Source organism: Vombatus ursinus, unplaced genomic scaffold (assembly GCF_900497805.2).
Source record: "Vombatus ursinus unplaced genomic scaffold, bare-nosed wombat genome assembly UNPS02014799.1, whole genome shotgun sequence".
Classification (NCBI taxonomy): domain Eukaryota; kingdom Metazoa; phylum Chordata; class Mammalia; order Diprotodontia; family Vombatidae; genus Vombatus; species Vombatus ursinus.
The window spans coordinates 1,865,627-1,889,453 of record NW_020954577.1 but is presented as its reverse complement, the minus strand read 5'-3'; the positions used below and the strand labels follow the sequence as shown (position 1 = coordinate 1,889,453).

Here is a 23,827-nt window from a genome sequence, read left to right as displayed (position 1 = left end):
CAGTCTCTTACAGATGTTCCCACCTTGTGCTTTTCATTGGGCTTATAATAAAACTAAGTAATTTCCTATCTATCTGGATTCCAAGCAATCTGAATACTCAAAAAAACTAAGTTTTTCTGCACAGCATTTTCACAAAGGTAAATAAGCTAATAACTGCCCTTTTTTGTAATTTTCAAAAAAGGCTTTCAAGGTATGTGGTTGGGCTAAATAGGGCCTCTCTCTCCTTCACCTTCTGCATTCTCCAGTGATGCTCACAGAATTTTATAAGAATCTCAAAGCTAGAAGGAGCAGAAGAGATTATTTCACCCAAATTCATGCTTATGGTTGAAATCTTGTTACAACATAAAGGCTCTCTGGTGCAGGGGACAGAGCATGGGACTTGGGGTCCTTGAGGCTTGGGTTCAGATAGCTCCCTGCATACCTCTGAGCTTGACTGGAAGATCTCAGAAGCTCCTTCCAATTCTAAATCTGTGACCCTAGGATCCCGGTGGTCATCCAAATTCTGGTTTAATGCCTTCAGTGATGGTTCAAACTGTTAAGAAAGCTTTCTTATTTTAAGCCAAAGTTTCCCTCCTTTCAGAGTCTGCTCCATGGTCCTGTTTTCTCCCTTCCTTGATCATGAAGTGTTGTCCCTATTGCCTAGTACTTTTCCAGCAAAATGTTACAGGTTCCTTCAGCCTCTTCTCGTGCTTTGATTTCAGATTCGCTCGGCATCCATTTCCCTGGATACTTTGGGGTTTTGATGTCCAGAACAGAATGTCACATGCTGGATAGGGTCTTACTGTTGCAGAATACTGCGGTGCTCTGGTGACTCCTGTTCTGAACATTTTCCTTCTGTTCATTAGTCTGAGATTACATTAGCCTCTTTAGAAGTGGCATCGCACTCTGCCTAGCTTCCAGACAAAACCACCAGGTCTTTGTCACATGAATTGCTACTGAGGCACTGCTTCCCTAGCCTGTGTTTGTGTGGCTAATTTTCTGGAACCTCAGTTTGGGACCTCAAATTTAAACCTACTAAATTCTTTTATTAGATTTGGCTCACTTAAGTTTGCTGAGATCTTTTGGATCCAGTTTTAAAATATATATACTGCCTTCTTCCTCAGATTCAGGTTAGCCACAAATTTGATAAGCATGCCATGTGTGACTTCATGTCAAGGGCTGGAGAAACTTCTAGAAAGCAGGCAGAATGAAAAACTATGATCCTTTCAGAAAATAACTTAGAAACACCAAAAAGAAATGTAGCCACTAGACAACTAAAACATGCACACAGATGTACTGAAGCATACTATACAATTTAAAATACAGTACCATAATGTGAGGGATCTAAGGGTGAATGTGGGTACTCTACCCCCACTGTGCAGGTCACAATGCACAATCTATCCATCCTTTCCTGTCCGTGTTCTCCCACAGGTCCTCTACAACCACTTGACGTGCTGGAGTTCTGCTTCTCTTCTTTAAGCATTGTGTGGGTGCAGACGGCTTCTTATGCCAGTCATCTGTCTCCTATGTGATATCTGTTCTAGATTTTAGATTAAATTATATGTCACATTGATGTTTTATATTGAATTCTTCCATAGCTAGGCAATATACTGAAACATACTCATGTTCTAGTTGCCCAGCTGGTTATGATCATTTCTGCCTTACGAACTCTACTAAGGCTCTGTATGTGCCATCACAGGACAGATGTCTTTAAGATGAAGTCTGAGTAGTCCTAGCTGTTGTTTACACCAGAGCACTAGAAACTTTGTGCTTAATCAGCCAAATGACATTAGGAGCTTAGAACATTGAATCAGACGACTGACTGTGTAAGGCTTCGCTCCACTATGAAGCTTCCCAGGTTTGATACGGTTTAAGGTGCAACATAAGGTCCTCCCACGTTCATCACATAGAAAGTATCTTTCTCTAGTATGAGTCTTCTGGTATTTAGTCACTTGTCTCAAGTCATTCTCCTGATATCCATCACCTCTTGATTCTCATTTTCCCTACCTTGTTTTAAATCAGAGGGGTGAAAAGTACCTTCTGCATCTTTCTGTCATCATCCCCAAGAATGATTCCTCTTAAAGACCTACCTCCTTTGGATTTTGACCTCAGTCTCACTCTGCCCTGAGATTAGGAAGCTTCTTCAATGGCTCAAGCCCTAATCCTCTGGAGCAATCAAGTCTTTTAGAGAAAAAACAGCCAAAGCTAAATGGTGGAAACCCTGGTAGATCCTGCCCCAACCACAACTACTAGAACATGACTCGGCCAGCTTTAGGATCTATTTCCCAAACTCCTTTTTTCCTCCTTCTGTCCAGGTGGTTTGTAGTATAATTCAATGACAATATTGTTTTGTTTTGATTTTCACATTAGTCATGTTGTAAGGAAGAATTAGAACCAATAGGAAGAACCACAAGAAAGAGGAAACAAAACAGAAGAAAAAAAAAGCAAATAGTATGCTTCCATATGCGTTCGAACTCCATAGTTCTTTCTCTGGATGTGGATAGCATTTTCCATCATGAGGCTTTTGGAATGTCTTGGATCCTTGCATTGCTGAGAAGAGCTAAGTCTGTCAAAGTCAGTCATCACACAAAATGGTTGTTAATGTGTACAATGTTCTCCTGGTTCTGCTCATTTCACTCAGCATCAGTCTGTGTGGTACAGTGACTCTAACACAAACTCAGAGACTTCTCAAGGAAGCAAAAATTACTCTTTATTACAATCTCGCGAGAAGGGGCATCTACTCCTCCAGTACACTACCAGCAGGAGAGAGGCGAGGCACAAAGGACAAAGCAATGTTATATATCTTAACACAAACAAGAAACTCCCACCCCACCACTACCCCTTACTCCCATTGGCTGGGAGGCAGGCTTACATTCTAGGTATGAAAATCTTTCCCATTCCCAAAGAACAAGGAAACAGGGTATAGCCAATCCAAACATACATGTTCTTATTTAGTATACCTAATGCTGACGTGGCAGTGGCAATCAGGAGAGGGTTTAGGGCCGAATTAAACTTATGGTCTGTTCGTTCTCACAGAGCCTATCTCTAGTTTCGAGACAGTCTTTTCATCACCACCCTGAGAAGTCTTCACAGAGGTTATATCTCATTCAAGTCCATACAAGTCTTTCCAGGTTTTTCTGCTCATCATTTCTTCTAGCACAATAGTATTCCATTACATTCAAATGCCACAACTTGTTCAGCCATTCCCCAGTTGATGGGCATCCCCTCAATTTCCAATTCTTTGCCACCACAGAAAGAGCTGCTATAAATATTTTTGTACAGGGCCTTTCCCCATGTTTATGATCTCTTTGGGACACAGCCCTAGAAGTGCTATTGCTGGGTCAAAGGGTATGCACATTTTGATAGCCCTTTGGGCATAGTTCCAAATTGCTCTCCAAAGTGGTTGGTTCCTCCTCTGTTAATCTGGGCAGTTTCTATTTTTATAAATATTCATCCATTTCACTGATTGTCAAATTTATTGGCATAGAGTTGGGCAAAATAGTTCCTAATTATTGTTCTAATTTCCTCTTCATTGGTGTTGGATTCACCCTTTTCATTTTTGATGTTGGTCATTTGGTTTTCTTCTTTTTTTTTAATCAAAGGTTTGGTTTTTTTCCCCATAAAACCAGCTCTTAGTTATTTATTCAATAGTTTTCTTAATTTCAATTTTATTAATCTCTCCTTTGATTTTCAGTATTTCTAGTTTGGTATTTAATTGAGAATTTTTAATTTGATCTTTTTCTAGTTTTTTTAGTTGCATGCCCAATTCATGGATCTCTTCTTTCTCTATGTTATTCACGTAAGCATTTAGAGATATAAAACTTCCCTCAAGAACTGCTTTTGCTGTGTCCCATAAGTTTTGGTATGTTGTCTCATTTTCATTCTCTTGAATGAAGTTATTGTTTATATGATTTGTTGTTTGACCCATTCATTCTTTAGGATTAGATTAGTTTCCAAATAATTTTTAGTCTTTATCTTTCCATGGCCCTTTATTACATATAATTTTTATTGCATCATGATCCGAAAAGGATGCATTTAATATTTCTGCCATTCTGCATTGGATTGTGAGGTTTTTATGCCCTAGTACATAGTCAATTTTTGTGTAAGTGACATGTACCACCAAGAAAAAAGTATATTCCTTTCTCTCCTCATTCGGTTTTCTCCAGACAAATATCTAACTTTTCTAAAATTCTATTCACCTCCTTATTTCTTGTTTATTTTGTGATTAGATTTATCTAGTTCAGAGAGGGGGAGGTTGAGGTCCCCCACTAGTGTAGTTTTGCTGTCTATTTCTTCCTGTAACTCCCTGAACTTCTCCTCTAAGAATTTGAATACTTTACCACTTGGTGCATATGTTTAGTAATGATATTACTTCATTGTCTATAGTGCCTTTTAGCAGGATGTAGTTTCCTTCCTTATCTCTATTTTTGCTTTTGCTTTGTCTGAGATCAGGATTGCTACCCCTGCTTTTTTTACTTCAGCTGAAGCATCATATATTCTACTCCTTTCACCTTTAGCCTTCCTGAGATACTTCTAAGCTGCAATTCAGTTTGCATAGAGGGGAACCAACTGATTTCGGTGGAAAAGGAAAGTCAGGAGATGCAAGGAGTGGATGTATTTATAGTAGGCTTCAGCAAGACAGTAGATGTAGTGGGAAGTTGCTGTTAGGAAAGAGGAGCCTCACAGCCGCCTTAGAGGAGCGCTTCAGACACCAGCTTGATAGAGCTTACAGCAGGTCAAAAGTAGGACTGAGTCTCCTATCTAAAGACTTGTGTCCCAGGCAGTCCAACTCTAAGAGAGGAATCGTGCTTTCTCAGCAGCAGCAGAGCAGTTTTACATCAGGCAGCTAAGAGTAGGGAAGAAATGGCTTCTGAGGCAAGCAACAGTTGGGGGGGGGGGGGGCTGGGGTGCAAAGAACTGCTTAGATTACAACGGAGCTGCATGGAGAGATACTCTAACCACAACACAAAACTCCCATTCATCAATGTGCAATGTGAGTTTCTGTAGTATCAGGAGGTGTTTCATTTCTCCATTGTAAATGGGATGAGTTTGTGAGGGCTTGTTTTCAGCATTTATCTAGCCTGATAATGATCTTGTTGCTTGTTTTACCTCAGTCTACTTTGTTAATATATTTTGACTAAGTCAAGGGTTCTTAACTTTTTGTATCATGGAGCTCTAATAGTCTAGTGAAATCTATGGACCCCTTCTCAGGGTAATGTTTTTAAATGCATAAAATAAAATATAGAGGATTACGAAGGAAACCAATCATATTGAAATAAATGCAGCTAATTTTTTTTTAAGTTCACAAAACTGGAGGGTTGGACCTCTGATTTCAGTGCTTTGCTATTTGTCGCTCCTGCCTGGTATGTGAGTAGAAACTGCATTGGTTGGAGGCTCAAGCCACATTCAGATGACATTGAATATGATTAATATGGGGGATTATAGTTGAGTGGAAATTTTGTAGCCATATATAACATTTTTAATCTGGTCGTTAAAGGAGGGAGATAAAACTAAAAAAATTATATGAGCAAAGAAACCAAAACTATCAACTTTTGCATTGGATATTATGGTTAATACTTAGAGAACCCTAGAAAATAAACAAAATTGAAATAACTTTAGAAATGCAACCATATGAGTCATTCGCATTTCTATATATAACCAACAAAATCCGGCAGGAAGAGCTGGAAGTTCCATTCAAAATGATTAGAAAGCTACGAAATATCTCGGAGTCTCCCGAGGGACTACGTGAATCTAAGTCTGAAACACCCTTCAGAAATAAAGACCAGTGAATAATTGGAGACACAGTAATGCTCATGGGCAGGTTGGGTGAATATTTTTATTAGACAACCTCAATTAATTCGTGTGTTCAGTGTTGTACCAAACTCTCCAAAGGGTATTTTACAGCCCTGGAAGAGCGCAGAACCCCAAGGGTGGCTGGGGCGTCAATGACGCGGGCCTGGCCCAGGAGGCAGCGCGTGAAGACGGCTCCTGGACCAGCGGCGCTGCGAGGAAACGCCACGTTCGGCACAAGGGAACTTTAGACCGGCATCGCACACCACACACCAAGCCACGCCTACGGCCCAAATAAGGCAGGGCCCCACCCAGAGGGGAGCGCGCCCGGAGTCACGGCTGGCGAGCATAAACAAATCAAGTTCCAAATCTCGCACAGCAAGTGCTCAATAGGGGGAGGGAGGGCGCCACTGCGCAGGCGCCAAAAAGCCAGCTCTCGAAGCTCCCGCAGGGCTGAGACCAGCCAACCAATCGGAGAAAGCGAAGCTAGGCCGCCCCGAGCGCGCAGGCGCAGGGGCTACGCTCCTCCCTCCCCGCTCGCGCGCTTAGCCACCTGCCACTCGCGTTCCCCCGCCCCCGCGCGCGGGACCGTGAGGCGCGTCCCCATTTCCCTTCCCTCCCCGCGGGCTCACTCTCCCTTAAACCAGACGACGGGAGTGGGCGAAGCTCTCCCGGGACAGGCTGGTAAGGGGACCGGGCAGGGGCAGGCCGAGGGCTGCGGGCAGCACCAGGGTCCCCTCCAGGGAAAGGGATGAAGGAGAAGCACAGTGAGCATCCGCCAGAATTAGTGGGTGGGGAAAGACTGGCTGAGTAGGAAGGGCCACCGGGAGCAGCTTGAACGGGTCTCAAGCTGTGCGCGCCGTGGAGCAAGGCCTGGCACGGCTCAGCCAATGGGCGCACGGTTCCCGCAAAAGCGTCCTCCCGGGCCTGACGCAGCCCAACCAATGAGCGCGCGGAGGAGTGAATTCCCACGCCAACCGCTTTGTCCTGCTCGACCTAGAGCGGTCCGGGGCGGGGCCCGGTGCAGTTCAACCAATGAATGGGGCGGGGCCTGGTGCAGCTCAGCCAATGAAGTGTAGGGGATGTCTCTTACCCCCTTCCCTCCGCCCCCTCCGTCTCGAACTCATAGACCCTGGATGGGGCGGGGCGAGGTCTGGCACATCTTAGCCAATAGGCGCGCACAATGGGGCCATTCCCCGTCTCCTTACCCCCCCATGCCCCCCCATGCCTTGGCACCTTGTCATCCTCGCCACAAAACACTGCGGAACGGGGCGGGGCCATGGTGCGAGGCGTGGCGTGGATCAGCCAATGGGCGCGCGTCCCGGAGGCTCCTCCCCCACCTAGTCCCCTCCTCTCGGGACCCCGGAACTGAGCTGGGGGCGAAGGCCAAATGAGCCGGCCGGGACCGTGACCCTGCGTGGGCATCCTTCCGCGCGTGAATTGGGGTCCCCGCCGTGCCGCCTCGGGGGAGGGAAGGTGTAATCGTGTGAGCCGCGCGGCTGCGGGTCCGGGCGTCCGGCCTAGGTGAGGGGTAAGGGGTCATCACCCTGACCTTGATCATGACCCTCCCCTCCCCCGCAGCCCGGGCAGGCCCTGTGAACCGCGCCGGCCGAACTCTGCCCCTGGACAGCCGAGGAAACAGGCCCCGAGGTCCCCCGGGTGTTTTCTGGGCGGCGTGAGAGCTCAGGGTCACCCCTGGCCTTTGGGGGCGGGAGGCCCTGGAGACGAGAGTGGGGGAGGGGTCCTCCGTGGTTTGCATCTCGGTGCTTAGTGCACAAGCCCCGAAACAAACGGGAAGTGCCTCCGTTTCCCGAGAACTTTCACGCGCAACTCCTGTATCCACGAGCGGGGTTGCACACGTCGTGCTTCCGAGCCTCTCGGTCCCACTCACCCACCACAATGCAAGGCCAGCTCCGCGTCACCTTTGATCTAGTCTCAGGGGCCGCCTGCCCTGGGCCAGTCCTGGACTGGGCTCTGGGGATGCAAGTACAAAGAATGAACCGATCCCACCCGCAGTGAGGGAGACATCAAGCACACAGTGAACTGTCCACACCACCAAGTGAACCACGGAATGTAGCCAGGAGTCATGCAAGGTGGTTTGGTAGGGAGAGGGGCACAGCGAGTGAAAGGACCCCCCAAGGCTGGAGGAGAGGGCAGGGCAGGTCCAGGAGGGAGCCAGTGGAGTGGATCCGCTGTCAGATGGTCAGAGCCAGCAATACTTTGCAGCTGGTATAGAATGGATGGGAGGAGAGAAACTGGAGGCTGTCCCAGTAATCCAGTGAGAGGCTGGCGATGAGAGCCAGAATCAAGGTAGAGAAAGAGGTGAGAGATACCTCAGCAGAGAAACAGCAAGATTGAGTTCAGAAGGAGGCCTGAATTGCAAATCTGAGGTGTTGGAAAGGCAGTGCTGCCTTCAACAGAAACAGGAAAGTGGGAGGCGACGGACCAGAGTGGGGTGTTTAGAATAAGATCAGGAGTTCCGTTTGAGACTGCCAAGTTGAAGGTATCTCTGGGACATCCCGTTTGAAATGTCCACTAGGCAGTTATGATGATGCAGGACTAAAAAAAAACTCAGAAGTCACCTACACAGAGATGATGGTTACCAAGAGGGAGAAGAGAGGAGAGCCCAGGACAGAAGCTGGGTGAACGTGTGGGAGATGAGGCGAGTACCCAGGAGAATGTAAACAGTGTCAGAGGCCACAGAGATGCAGGAGGATCAGGACTGGGGATGAAAAGTTCCTTGTAACTGGAGTGCTGGTCTGAAGCCAGATTAGGAACAACTGATTGAGGAAAGGAGAAAGACGGAGGCCACTTTTTCAAGGAGTTTGGCTGACAAGGGGAGGATGGATATGGAATAAATAGCTCAAGGAGACATATGTGTAGCCAAGGGTTTTTTTAAGGATGGAGATTTGGGCATGTGTGAAGTCAGGAGGGAAGGAACCCATTCACAAGGAGAGATTCTGAAAGTTAATTTCACAGTTCTAAATTGGGAGAGGTGAAATTAGGAAGCAATCTGTCTGAAAAAAAATCTGGAGGGTCTTAGTGGATTGTAAGGTCACTGTGGGCCAAGAGTGTATTACTTGGATGGAGTCGTGATCTCATCAGTTTGACTATTCTCCCCAGGGACGCAGCTGAGAGCTGTCTGTGGTGACCTTTATCCAGGCCTTCCTATAAATATGTGGCTATCCACCGTGCTGGATCTCAGCAGAGGCCACATGGGTCCCTTTCTTCCTCAGGCCACATGACCAGCTAACCTTTTCTTCCAGGCGCAAATTTAGGGTTAGGATGCTCTCTCCTGACCTCTGTTAGGCCTCTGCTCTTGCACAATCCTTGAAAGTCATGTATTTAATGTGTTTCTGTCTGCTCACGCCCACTATGCACTTCTCTGGTGCCCTTTGCATGACCCACAATTGTAAATCTTCAGAGTGTTGTATTCCACAATTCATAGCAGTACAGCACCAGAGGGAAGATATTGCTGCTGGAAAATGGACCTCTGTTTAATGGCAATCTGTGACAGAGCGTTGGAACTTCCCTGAAAGTTCGCAAAATGCCAGCCTGATTTAAAAGAGGAAGCTGGTCTAAGACTAAGGAGGTGAATGTGCTTCCATTAGTCTTGTGGTATGTGAAAATATTTTCATGGCTTGGTTCATCTAACTGCAGATCAGTTCCGCTTGTGGCCAAATTGTTCATGCATTAACCTTTGCCCTCTTTTCTTTTCAAATGAATGATTGCCTCACGTAGAAGGATGCCCAGGGAGAGCAGAGTTGAGAGTTTGGTGAAAGGTTCTGTCTCCTCTTTGTACTAGAGTGGAAGCACCCTGAGGCCAAGGACTATGTCTTATTGTTCATTGTGTCTTCTAACATAGTTTCTTGTTCCATGACTATCTATTGAATGAATAATATGGCTTTACCTAGTCTTTGGAAATATTTGGAAGTTATGAGATCAGAGGTTTATTGTTGTTCCAGAATCTTAATAAAGCGTTGGCATTAGGCTATTCAGGAAACAAAGAAATGATAACAAGCCAAATTTGCTGTACAAAAGAGATTAATTGAGGAACACCTTGGCCTCATGCAACTACACACCATTGATTACCTGAAATAAAATCTAGTGTCAACAAGGGCAGCTAGGTAGTGCAGCGGATAGACAAGCCTTGGAGTCAGGAGGACCTGAGTTCAAATCTGGTCTCAGACCAGACACTTGACAGTTACTAGCTGTGTGACCCTGGGCAAGTCACTTAACCCCAATTGTCTCACCAAAAAGAAAAAGAAAAAAAGTCGGTGCCAGTAGAAGTAAAAGTTCAGTTGGTTTTCATTTTTCTTAATAATCTTGTCTCTAGGATAAAATATAAACTCCCATGTCTGGCTCTTAAAGATCCTCCCAACATTGCCATACTTTGGCTATCTTCCCTATGTGCCCCTGTAGCTTCCTTCTCCCATTGGTGAATTTGCATGGGAACCTCCATTTTGTGGAAAGGCCCATCTCATCATCCTTTATGCCCCAGACTACCTTCTCCCTTTCCTTTTAAGCTGCCTTTTAGGTGTTATCTTACCCATTCAAATGTAAGCTTCTTGAGGGTGTGCCCAGCACTGAGCTCTCAGTGCCTGGCATGTAGTAAGAGCATAATAAATGCATCTTGACTTGACTTGACAACCTGGCCCCTACCTGTCTTTGCAGTCTCGCTAGACGACTCCCCTTCCTGCATGCACTGGGTGATGCAGCCAGCCTGACCTCTTTGCTTCTCATGAATGGAACTCCACCTCCATCTGTCTTGATTACTGTCCCGTGTCCGGAAAGCACTTCCTCTTGACCTTCTAAACTCTCCTTTCAAGGCTGAGCCCAAGCACCACCTTCTGTGCGATTCCCCCTAAACACGTTATCTTTATTCTGTAGCTATTACCTGCTGCCTCCTCTGATCAAGGGTAGTAGTGATGACAGTAGAGATGCATTACTCTTCTGTATCCTTAGGGCCCAACCTTGATGTTTAAGGCTTTTTGATTGATTGATTGATTAATAGGATAAGAACTGATCTGTACTGGTGCCTTAAAGTTTGCAATCCTGCCTGCACTGCAGTACACCCCTCCTTCACAGTTGTTTTTAGTCTAGACCCGTGAGGTCTTAATTGCAGACTGCCCCCCGGCTCAGCAGTTACAGGCCTAAGGAGTTGTTTGGGGCACTAAAATGTTGAGTGACCTCTGCACGGTCACACTGCCAATGCTGTCAGAAACAAGACTTCAACCCAAGGCTGCCTTTCTCTCTGCTCTATCACACTGTAAACAGAACACAAAACAGGTTTAACAGTGCACGGAGGAGGTGATTACTTCCATTATAGAACAATTCGCGCTGTAACCCTTGACAATACCTCTCTGTTTGTAGCTAAACTCCTTGAAACAGTCATCTGTAATTGGCATCCACTTCCTTTCTCTCACTCTCTGGCTTCCAGTTTTATCCTTCAACCCAAACTTCCATCTGTGGAATTACCAATGAACTCTAAGAATGTTTTCTCCATCCTCACCCTCCTTGACTCTGCAGCTTTGAACAATGTCACCCAGATGCTTCCCCTTGATGCTGTCTCCCCTCGAAGGTATTATGACGTGGCTCTCACCTGGTTCTCCTTCCACCTGTCTGACCCCTCCAAAATCTTCTTTGGGGAATCTCCACAAAGATCATGCCCATTAACCGTAGGTGTCCCACATGGTTCTGTCCTGGGCCCTCTTCTCTTCTCCTTCTATCCTATTTGACTTGGTAATTTCATTTTTGCCTGATTTTAATTATCACCGTTATGTAAATGACTCTCAAATCTGCCTCTTCTGCTCCAGCCTCTCAAGCATCCTCCATTCTCATGTTTCTAGCTGCCTACTGTATATTTGGAACTGAATGTCCTGTAGACATTTGAACTCGACCTATCCAAAACTGAATTCAGAGTCAGATTCGGTAAACATTTATTAAGCACCTACTATATGCTTCTCTGTCTCCCTGCCTCAAGGCTTTCCGTACTGCAGTCTGTCATCCACTCGGATGTTAAATTGATCTCCCCAGATCTGACCTTGTCACTCCCTATTCCATAAACTCCAGTGGCTCCCTGTCACCTCTAGGACCAATGTGTTTGGTTTTTAAAGCCTTTCACAACCTGGCCCCTTCTTACCTTTCCAGTCCATTTCCATCTTACTCCCTTCCACACACTTGCTAGTCCAGTGACATCGGCCACTTGGCCACTCCATCTCCCAACCCTAGGCGTTTTCTTAGGCTGTTCTGCATGCCTGGTACTCTCTGTCTCCTGGCATCCCTGGCTTTCTTCAAGGCTCAGCCAAAGTCCTACCTTCTGCAAGGCACCTTTTCCAGTCCTCCTAAATCTTAGTGCCTTCCTTTGGAGATTATCTCCAGTGTATCCTGTATGTCTCTTGTTTGCCTGTGGCATGTTGGGGGCTGGCTTTTGCCTTTCTTTGTATCCCCAAGGCTTAGCACAGTGCTTAACATGTAGCAGGAACTTAATAAATGCCTCTTGACTTGTTTTTTTGAAAAAGAATTCACCTAAAGATGCCTTTAAAAATTGTCAAGTTTTCCTGGCACCCTTAAATGTTGTTGTTCATCTTTCTTTTCAAAGAGGACCGGTGACATCATGGGTGTTGAATTAGATTTAAGTAAGGCAGTTGTACAAAGTTGTCAGCCTCACTCTCTGTCCCAGAGACACCAGTTGGGAAGACACTTAAATAGGATTTCATGAGCATGAACATAAAAATCACATAAAGCAAGTTCTAAGTGTAACATTAATTTTGAATGGTAAGATGATTATAAATTCCAATCCAAATGAACATACAGGCCCCTGTAATGCATTAGATGAATTGTCAAAATCACAATATCTTTTTTATTAAATCACCTTTGTGGAGTGTTTCAGTGTGCTTTTATCCTATTCGTGAATCAAATTTCTGAGGTGATTTTGGAGTTTTTTATTTAGGACACTTTAATATTGTCATGTTCGATGCTATAATATTACATTCTGAGACAAGATTATTTCAAGAAAACATTCTGTTTTCTTTGTAAAGGACTGGAAAAATTCGTGCAATATCAGTTTTTAATATTCTCCTCTTTCTATTATGTTTTAATTCTTTTAGAGATTAATGGATTCCCAGAAGTTGACTTGCAGCAATATATAGAAATGTTTTTCTATATGAGACCCATAAGGAGGTAAGATTGGCTGTTAAATTTGTCTTAACATTAAAATATGTTCATTATTTTAGCTAACTTAAAATTGTTTTTCAAATTTCTGAAGTTTTTTTTTTATTATTATTGGGGGAAAGTCTAATGTGAAGGCAAGGATGGAAGGCAAAAAGAGAAATGGCATCTAAGCCTGACCAATCTTTGGAAGGCCCTTTATAGGAGTTAGGAGAAAACATACTGTAAAATACTTGGTTATGAAAAACATGCAGGGAAAAAAAGTACTTTGTGAAGCAAACATTGCTTATAATCATCTAGATAGATGACAGATTAAGTGTTTATCAAGCATTATGTGCCAAGTACTTTGCTAAGTAGTAGGGATACAAGGAGGAGCAGCTGGGTGGCGCAGTGGATAGAGCGCTGGGCTTTCAGTCAGGAAGACCTGAGTTCAAATCCAGCCTCAGACTCTTACTATCTCTATATGACCCTGGGCAAGTCCCTTAACCCAGTTTGCCCCAGTTTCCTCCTCTGTAAAATGAGCTAGAGAAGGAAATGACAAACCACCCCAGTCTCTTTGCCAAGAAAACCCCAAATGGGGTCATGAAGAGTCAGTCAGTTAGACTGAACAACAATAGCAAAGTTTACAAATACAAGCCAGCTAGGCAATTCCTCACTTCAAGAACTCAACGTGTAATAGAGGAGACAACAAAGGGGAGCCAGAAACCAGGAGGGGAAGCAGGCAGCTGGGTTCCCCTGGCAGGGCAGGGCGATTGTCAAGGAGAAGTCCTGGGAGCCATGGGAGCATGACTGGGGTCCTTCGTGAAATAAAATCTGGGCTCGAGGCTCACCAGTCAGAAGAGAGGGGCTCAGGTTGGAGCTTTCCCCACAGTAGAAAGGCTGGTGCTGGCCAGGAGACAGGGAAGTCCCAGGAGTGAGCCACGGATATGACAGAGTGGAGTGAGTGTGACTGGGCCCTTGTGAAATGGTCTGTGCTAAGGACTCACCATTCAGAGAAACGGACCTTGCTGCCATCATATTTTAACAGATGAGTTGGAAGTGGAAGCCAGTATTGCCCATAGCTCTCCATTTGAAAAGTGAGACTTTTTTTTTAATGGAATGAATCGCTCGACAAACCTTGATTGAGCACCATATGTACTAAGCTCTGCTTTGCCGGGCATTGCACCAGGGGCCACAAAGATAAAAATGAAGCAGGCCTGCCATCAGGGAAATTCCTCCTGCTCCTATTTGGCAGCAAGGTCATCCATTTGTGGTTGAAGCAGTTTCTAGACTCTTGGACATCTTGTAGCAACTACTTTATATCGATTTTGCTCATCTAAGAAATGGTGATGCTCAAAGTCAGTGTCTGTACCTTTATTTATTTCCATTTTTTTCTGTCATCTGCTAACTCCAGTAACTCAGATTGGAGTAGTTGTAGCCATAGGTGGCTCCTTACAGTGACATGGCCATACAGACAGATGATTCAGAAACGACTCCTTTTTTGTGCCTGTTACGATAAAGTCTTTTTCAGTCATATTGTTCAGTACTTGCCACGCCCGATGCCTTTCAACCTTCTTTTTGAAGAAAGGGATGGTAAACAGGCTTGAGGCTTGTGAACATCTCCCGGAATTTGTCTGAACCCAAACCGTGTTTTCCAGTCTGTCCTCCTCGTGCCAGCCTTCTTATTAAGACTCTGGGCCTCCAGGTGAATGTCAGATCGGTCTGGAGTGTCTTGTCCAGCTTGTCATAGATTTCAGAAGGAGAACGTTCTTTCCTTGTATTGCTCTTAGAGGTTGTATTACCTGGAAATAGTGCTTCTGTTTTAATCATGTATATTTGAATCATTTTGTACCTTTATTTTTACTTTTCTTTATGCCTTGATGGATAACAGACCTTTTTTATATACCTGTAAGGTTATGTCTAGAGAAAATATTGCCCCCCTGGCTTCTTCACTCAAGAACACTCTCCGGAGCTGAGGCCATAAACGCTCTGAGACCTTTCTATTTTGCAGTGCACCCAGATTTCTTTGGACAGCATCCCAGAGAGAGGGTGAGCATTTATCCTTGTCCTTTAGCGCCCTTGGTGTTTGTTGGGTGGAAGGGTGGTAGGTTTGGGTTTGTCTGTTGGGTTGGGATCATTCTTTTGTACCTAATTGAAAGGGTTTGATAGTGAAGCTTTAAAATGTCATAAGCTAATCCCCAAGTTTTACTTGTAATTACATTTTGTGGATTGATTTTTTTATAAGAAAAATGGAGAATTTTGAAAATCCATCAGATTGATGTTCCTGAATGTAGATGTCCCAAAAGTCTTGGTGCAGCTAGAAGCTTTCATCAGCCTAGAACAGCACTAAGACTTTAGGGACGTTCTGTAGAGTCCCTTCTTGATTATGCCAGTGGGGGCCATCGTTTTTATATATTGTCAGTGTGTGTTTTTCAGTATCTCATGCTGATGGGGCAGCTAGATGGCACAGTGGATAGAGCACCAGCCCTGGAGTCAGAAGGACCTGAGTTCAAATCCAACCTCAGACACATGATACTTGCTAGCTGTGTGACCCTGGGCAAGTCACTTAATCCCAATTGCCTCACCTCACCAAAAAAAAAAAAAAACAAATGTTTCTCTGGGTCTCCTTTGCCCCCCTTAACTGGTCTCTCCTGAGGACCCTGTCCCCATCACTAATGGCCTCTTAGCCATTTCAGACTCTGTATCTGGAAGTATCTCCAACTCCATATGACCCAAGAGAACCTATTCTCTTTTCCCAGACCCTCCACCTGTGATTTCACCCTTCCTGCTGAAGCATCATCATCCTTGTACTCACCCTATTCCCAGCCTCTGTCATCCTCCATCTCACATGTACTCACCAGATCCCATCCTTTCCATTTTCAAAATATTGGGGGGCTACTTCCTCCTTTCTCCACTCGCACACACACACACAGCCATCACCCACCCTCGCCACCTTCTGGGGACCATGTCAGTGACCCTTGTGTCTACTTGCCTCCAGTCCCTCCCCACTCCAGGCCATCTTCCACAGGGCTGCCAGACATTGTCCTGGGCTCCCCCGTCCCTGCAGTCAAACAGAACGTGCTCTGTCCAACGTTCAAAGCCCTCAGCTGCCTTTCCTCTTCCTAGCTCTGCAAACATCCTGCGTGTGACTCCCCTCCGTTCCCACTATGGTCTGGCCTCCTTACATAAGATGCTGCATCTCCTCTGCTGTAGTTTGATACTGGGGGGGTCCCATTTCTTCCCGGAGGGCTCTCCTTCTTCACCTCTGCCCTTCTGATCTCTAAACTCTCTTCTGAGGCCCATGGCTGCCAGTGCCACCCATCCCCAAACTATATCAGATTCGTTTTGTGTGTATTCTGCAAATAATGAGACATGTGCATGTCATCTCCTTCATTAGAATGGAGCTCTGTGAGGGCTAGGGGTTCTTTCACTTTTGTCTGTGTACCTTCAGCCTGTGCCTGGCGCATAGGAAATGCATAGTTCAAGCTTGCCGATTGACTGAGGATCACTGAGGGTGACTCACTGTGAAAGAGCAAATTTGTTTCTTTTAAAACTCCCTTGAAAATCTGAACTATCATTAGATAAAGAGGAAAAATACAGTTCTCAGTTAATGCTTTGTTGAGCGCAGTTTTTGACATAGTTATTTTAAAACAGTAAGCATGGTTTGATCAACAGATTTATCACCCATAGCTCATTGATCTCTCAGATGTAACAATAGATTATGGCTTGTATTTGTTCTCTTGGAAACGTTTTACTATTTTATAATTAGAACATGCAAACAGCAAGAAGCTAGGCACCCCTAAGTGAGTGACTCCCCCAAATGTCTCACGCCCTAACACATGCTTGCTTTTAAAAATAGGCTTGAGGTCTCGATTTTTGGACATCTCCTCTAAAGAGATTTTCACCATCCTCAGGATCTCACATTTTCCTTTTTGAATCTGTATTTGCTCTTTGACTGAGCCAAGGGAGGGGGCAGATCCAGCAGGCTCCCCAGCTGACATCTGCTCCCTCGTTCTCCCAAGGCCAGGAGAGGAGCACAACCAGCCAGACCCAGACTGACCACCTTGTTTGTCTTTAAGAGAATAAAGCATCTCAGACGGGCTGTGAGTCCCTTTAGAACTAAGAATCTTAACCTTGCCGTTGCTGTCCATATAACTTAGATGCATATTGTTAGAAGAGCCAGCCTGGGGATGACTTGATCCTTTACATACACTGTTGGCTTGGCTCAAGGACTGGCTGAGATTATGAAGAAAAGGCCACACGCTCCAGCACCACGGACAGCAGGTCTCTGGCAGTGTGATGGAAGAGGACCAGGTACACTTGGTGTATTTCTGGGTCTGCCTTTCTACTGTGGCTGTGCTGCCAGCCTCAACTCAGAGCATTACACTGAAATTCGGAGACACATGAAAAGAGCAGAAGTCACTAGTTTTAGTAAACTCCTAGAATCATTTTCAGGTTTTAGTACCCTAGTACATAGATTGTAGATTTTTAAAAATTATTTAAAAGCCCTCAAATAGTGTTGACACATAGCTTGAATACAGTTCTCATATTGTCATATATGTGACTACTTCTTTTCTCCCCCAGGAAATCAATGAAAATTCTCTTAAGAAATTAAGTGCCTACTTGGAAAACCTCCAGAAACCGGGCTTCAAGTCTTTGAAACCAACTCAGCTTACTTTTTACGTGAGAGAGACGGAACAGATGTCCTCGGATGGCCACGAGTCATTGAACGCACTAGGTGCCTTGTCTTGTTTGTATGATGTTTCTGACAAGTTTCACCCACGTTGTAGAGAGTAGTGATAAATGTGGAGGGAAGAGTCTTTGAAAGGAGCCCCTGTCCTAGGAAAGCAGGGCGGGTCATTGAGCTCAATGGCCACTAGCCTTGGAATCCCAAGAGCAGGATTCTCTGCTCACTGCAGAGATGGCTTTGAGCAAGCCCGTAGCTGTCTGTTATCACATGTGTTCCACATACTTGAAAGGTTTTGAGATAAATGAAAGAATATTTTATATTTCCTGTAATACAGGACAGCTTTCCTTTTATGTCTTGTATGCAAGATATTGGCTATTTTGATGTTTAAAGATGGGTCAGGGGATAGGGACAGAGGATCCCAACTCATGCTTTACTCCTCCTATAGCCAGAGTAGGAAAGAAAACTGATGTGGCCAGGCTGTCATTTCTGCCACTTCTCCAGCCCTGGCCCGGCCCAGGTAGGTCAGGGTTACCCCACAGGAAAGGTAAATGTTTTTAAAAGAACACATTTTTTTGCACACCAATTTCTTTTAAGAAAAGCACTGTGTAAGGAGCAGCTAGGTAACATAGTGGATGGAGCACTGGCCCTGGATTCAGGAGGACCTGAGTTCAAATCCGGCCTCAGACACATAACACTTACTAGCTGTGTGACCCTGGGCAAGTCACTTAACCCCCATCGCCACACCAAAAAAAAAAAAAAAAAGGAAAGAAAGAAATTTCATTTAAAAAAAAAAGTGCTGTGTAAATTAATGGAGGGTGACAGATTAATTGGAACTTTTCATAATTTTGTTATTAATAATATTCCTAAGCCCACTTCTTCTCTTTCAGGCAGAATTCACATAACTGTGTATATGGTGGCTGGGTGGGGGGGGGGGGGGGGGGGGTGGGGAAGAGGATGACGTAGAAGTGTCCTAAGTAGCTGCAGGCTGATTTCTCTAGTTCCTCCACATTCTGCATTCCAGGGCCCATGTCTGTGGGTCCCCTTAGGCCATTGTCTATCCTAACTTCCCTTAATTTCCCCTCAAAATCTTCAAGATAAAAACCATCAAAGTCATAGAAAGGGAACCTCATGCCTTTGGCTGGGTAAGACCTAACTCATCTTCTCCTGAGTATTTCAAGGAATCTTTAAGACCTTCCACTCTAAATTAGTAGGAGTCACTAAGACCCAGAGAAAACAAAAATTGGATTTAAATAATGGTGAAAAGAAATTCTCAGAATAGTGGTAATACCAAATGTAACCTTCAGGTGTTATGGAACAAAGCAGCCCTAATTGCTAGAGGTAGCTCTAAAGTAGAGGGAAGAGTGAAGTTCTGTGTGCCCTCTTTGTGTGCCTTGATTCCCAAACCAGGGCCTGCTATTCTTTGGTGGCGTGTTTTACTGGAATGATACACACTTTTTTCTGTAGACATATTCTAGAAAATAAGCTTCGGATTGATCATTTAGTAACTGTGGTCATAAGGCTTAGATCAATGACTCTGCCAAGAAGACAATGACTAATCAAGCATTCATATTCAGCAATCACGGTGATCAGTCAGATGTGGAAACAGCAGGCCCTGGCCCTATGGGAAAGCAAGTATGAGGTCAAGGGGAGCACTCTCCCACCACCCAAAGAAAGCTTAGATCTCCATGGCCCTCAAAACAAGAGTGCTAGGTGTGCCCCAAAACGATTTCTCTCAACTTCTCTCTAAAAGAGAGAGCCTGGCCCTGTTCTTTAGTACTGCCAGGACTGATGGTACCACACAGTCCTGGCCCATTAGGAGGTCATTTGTGCATTCTAACTCTTAGGACAGTTTTTATCGTGACTGGGGCTATGGATACTGACCCCAAACTTGACCCATTGAGTTGGGATTGGTAACCCTTAATTTCTAAGGTGCCATGAGCTAACCTGCTACCCTTTAGCTATAAAGGTTTTACCAGCACTCAGTTTTGTACACCAGTAATGAAACTGAAATGAGAGGTCAGGGGGAGTACACGGGCAGGTATAATTTGGGGTGTGTGAAATGTTTTTGTTTTTTAACAAATGTTTTGCCATGAAAAAAATTTAATTTTAAAGTATTTAAGGAGAATTTTTCATTACACACTTAGATTTTATGAACTGAATGGAACATGTGTATGAATTTTGATTTTTTTAATGGAAAAAGATTCCTTTTTTTTTTTTTAAGCAAAGATGATATTAAACTGAACCAAATAGTAACTGTTATGGGGTTCCATTTTTTAGGATTTCGAGCCGTCACTTTTACTTTGCATAGCAGAGATCTCCTGAGCACCGTCCTAGATATTCTCAACTCCTGTAGCTTATCCACTGAGCACATCCCGAGTTCCAGTGCTAATGAGGCTTCCCAAGCACCCAGCGGGGCACAAAGGACATTTGACAGACCTATTAAATGGAACAAGACTTACTACTCCTTTACTGGATTCAAGGACCCTGAAGAAGAACTGGAAAAAGCCCAAAGAATGGAAACTTCTCTCGTGTATGTAAATGCTTTTACTCCATTAAGCTGACACTGGAGCACATAGCTCAAATTAAAATAGCTTTTTTTACAGAAAGCTACTAAAAATAGTCTCAAACTGATTCCCATCCAGCAAATTGTCTTTGAGACGATGCATAATTCAGAGCCTCATCAGTATCTGTATTTCATAGCTTTAGTCTTCAAATTGCAAGAATCACTTGAGGAACATTTCTGAACCTTAATTACTTTTGAAAATTGACTTCACTTGGGTCTTTTGAAAAGAAGGTAGCAGTCAAACAACAACAAAAAAAGTTATTGTAACAACTTTTTTTGTTATTTGGTAGCTTTAATAAGTCATGTTAAAGTGATCTTTTAAAACAGAAGGTCTGATAGTGTCAGACATACTGTTTGTAGGCAGTACAAACCCACCAACAGATTAGCTGCTTTTCAGATTCAGTTTGCTGATCAGCTCTTCATGGGTCCCAGCTGACCGGGAGTAAGACAGAACACACCCCAAGAAGGGTGTGGGAGGGAGGGAAGGGGAGAGAGAAGACTTAAGCATTTATTAAGCACCTACTATATGCCAGGCACCATAGTAAGCACTTTTTCTCTAATTTGATTCTCACAAGAGCCCTGGAAGCTAGGTGTTATTTTTGTTTTGTTTTGTTTTGTTTTGTTTTGTTTTGTTTTGTTTTGTTTTTAGGCAGTTGGGGTTAAGTGACTTGCCCAGGGTCACACAGCTAGTAAGCGTCAAGAGTTTGGTCTGAGGACAGATTTGAACTCAGGTCCTCCTGACTTCAGGGCCGGTGCTCTATCCACTGCGCCACCCAGCTGCCGTCGGAAGCTGGGTGTTATAATTATCTCCCATCTTATAATTGAGGCAGGCAGAGGTTAAGTGACTTGGCCAGCGTTCACTTGGCTAAGAGGTCTCAGAGGCTGAATTGGAATCCAGTTGTTCTTAATTCCATGTCGTGTGTATTTCCCATGCTTCTTACCATGCTGCCTCTTGGATTAGATTCCTAATTGTGTAAATCCACAGGCATGGCAGCCATGAAAATCCCTGGCCCCACATCACGTGAACTATAAGTGCACCAACTTTCTGCTGCGGATAGAATTGTTATAAGCATGTTGAGGAAGATGTGGGTCCTGGTAGGTGCATTTAGTGATGGACACTGAGTTAACTGGCAGTCAGCAGAGCTACGGAGAAGGCTGAAGAAAGGCATGGCTGGGGGACCAGGGCATGAGCTGAGGAGGGGCCAGGGATGGGCAAGCACAGAGCCACTCACATGTGGGAAGTGCAAGCCCTCCCATGGGTATCCATGAGAGTAGGAACACTTTGATGGCTAGCTCAAAGGCCAGGATGCCAGAATGAAAAGGGAGTCAGTCTAAAAACTAGAAGAGGATTTCTGTTGGAAACTGACCCAAGGTGAGATGCCCAAGAAGAAAGCTGTTGAGTAACTTCAGGGATCTGACATTTTGACCCAGGGTTAGAGGTTTGAACTAGAGACCAGCAGGTGAGACTTGGTGACCCCAAGCATGAAGGCTAAGAATCAGCAGGCTATGGGGCAACTAGGTGGGGGGCAGCTAGGTGGTGAAGTGGATACAGCACCGGCCCTAAAGTCAGGAGGACCTGAGTTCAAATCCGGCCTCAGATCAAACACTTGACACTTACTAGCTGTGTGACCCTGGGCAAGTCACTTAACCCCAAGTGCCTAAAAAAAAAAAATCAGCAGGCTGAGGAGGAAACATCAGAATTGTTTACTCCATCATATCATTGACTAAGCTGAGTAACTGTAATTTGCCCTTCTGAAGTTTGTTTTTCCCCAAAATTCCTTACCTTATAGTAGAATTTGTGCATGAATGGCAGGAGGAAGTCTGAGCTGCTGTGGCAGATGTGGAGTTTAATGACAGTTTTTCTAGGGCTGGTGATCTCCCCAAGGTTGAGGTGTGCAGAGAGTGGCAGCACCTGACATGACCAGCACAGAATATTAAAAATCTTCTTTTTGACAGTATCTTTGTAAATTTCCTATTTGCTGAAAAATGTTCTTGTAGCAAGAAATGTAAGGTGTCCCAAAGGTCCTAGGGTGATTTTAAGGGCTCAGGCTGCACTCAGACTTTTAGGACACCCTATAAATCTGACATAAAAAGGTTTTGCATGTATCTGCTTGTCTCCCCTGAACTCCTTATTTCTACTAAGGTTCCCCTTTATGTTTTAAACGAGCTAATGCTTGGTAGTGATCGTTATAGGTTCAACACATGTCGTTTGGACAGGTTAAAGAAGGTGCCGCCTCCCTTACACATCCTGGGCAAGTCACCTCACTCTGCATACCGGAAAAATCTCAGGACTTCCGTTGTTGAAGGGAGTTTCCTCTGGAGAGTTGCCTGTACAGACAGTACCCGGTTCTAGGTCCAGGTCCCAGCCATGAAGAAAACGGCCATCCGTTAATCAATTAAATTGATTGGGAAGTTGACACCTGAACGTTTGGCAGAAGACAGGCCCATTTGCTAATTGTTAAACGTGAACCAGTTTCCAGGCACCGCTCTCTCTTAGCAGATGCTTGGATTCATTCCTTAGCTTTGGGTGCAATGGTCAGATAATCATTTGCTTTTGTGGAGCATTAGGCTCTCACCACCTGAGCTGGGGGCAGGGACACGAAAGCCAGAGGAGAAACAGTCCCTGCCGTGAAGGGAAAAGGGCCATGGCGGGGTATGCGCATCTCGGTGGGGTGACAGGGTAACTCGGAAGTGGTTTTGAGGCAGAGCAGAGGAAGGGAGACTGCAGAAGGGCCTGAGGCAGGCAGCTTTGAGTTCAGCTGCTCAACCTTGAAGAAGACGAGATGAGAAGGAAGGGCATCCCAGGTGTACACAGATCCTGAGGTGGGAGGTGGAAGGCCAGTCTGGCAGGACCCTCACGTGCCTGAAGGAAGTGGGGTGGGAGCCGCTTGTGAAGGGCTTGAAGTGCCTGAGGAGTCTGTTTCATGCTTACAGTGCTAAAGACCGATGGAGTTTGTCGGCCCTCGGGTCTGAAGAGAGTCCCCAGTTTGAGGCTTATTGAGACGAGGAATTCTCATTTTCCACTCTGTGTGCCATGAAAGGCTTGCAGAGCTGTCTACTGTTCGTCTTTGGTCTGGTGTGAATTGTGGACGCCACTATGAAGCTAATACTGCGCACTTCTGTTCTCTCTGGCAGATTGAGGGGGAGGGGCAGTAGCAGTATCAGAAGGGTCTCCACATTCAGTGGAATTCAGCACTTTTAAAGCGCCTATTATGTGCAAGGTAGAGAGGTCAGAATTTGGGAGTGCCTTAAGAGCCAGATCTCTCCAGGGGTTAGAAAAGGTATAGACGCAAATAACTGTGTATGAGAGAGGCTGGGGAAAGGGCAGGTGTAGAAGAGGGTCAGAGGCTAACCCCAGAGGAGAGAGGAGACAAGGATGCGTTGAGGCTAGAAAGAAAGACAAGATAATACATTGTGCATTTCCTCGTCTCCTTACAAGTCAGATTCATTTAGGCCAACTAGCCTAACCCGGTTTGAAATGCAGATACCAGTGAAGGTGGTTGGTTAGTACTATGTAGTGCTTTAATCAGGTAATCAATGCTCAGGGAGTTTTGATTGAGGCAGCAGAAAAGTGGAGGCATTTTGGGAGCAGCTTGTGCCTGAGTGAGGTGCAGCAGACAGGCAGAGGATGGCCTAGGGTAGCTGAAAGTAGGTCA

General features: G+C 44.9%; 1 protein-coding gene across 4 annotated transcripts in view; it reads left to right on the top strand.

The window, feature by feature from the left end:
* Positions 1–6,334: 6,334 nt before the first annotated feature.
* Positions 6,335–23,827, top strand: part of LOC114050710 (T-cell activation inhibitor, mitochondrial-like) — a 38,344-nt gene continuing 20,851 nt past the window's right edge. Inside the window, exons 1-5 of one of the 4 annotated variants that reach the window (XM_027872582.1) lie at positions 6,335–6,453; positions 12,879–12,951; positions 14,832–14,967; positions 17,503–17,656; positions 19,886–20,138. In XM_027872582.1, coding sequence (XP_027728383.1) covers positions 12,923–12,951; positions 14,832–14,967; positions 17,503–17,656; positions 19,886–20,138 — 572 coding nt within the window. In that variant the 5' untranslated portion in view covers positions 6,335–6,453; positions 12,879–12,922. Of the gene's footprint in view, positions 6,454–7,150; positions 7,301–12,878; positions 12,952–14,831; positions 14,968–17,502; positions 17,657–19,885; positions 20,139–23,827 lie in introns of those variants that run through there. The other 3 variants (XM_027872581.1, XM_027872579.1, XM_027872580.1) reach the window with 3 other exon arrangements.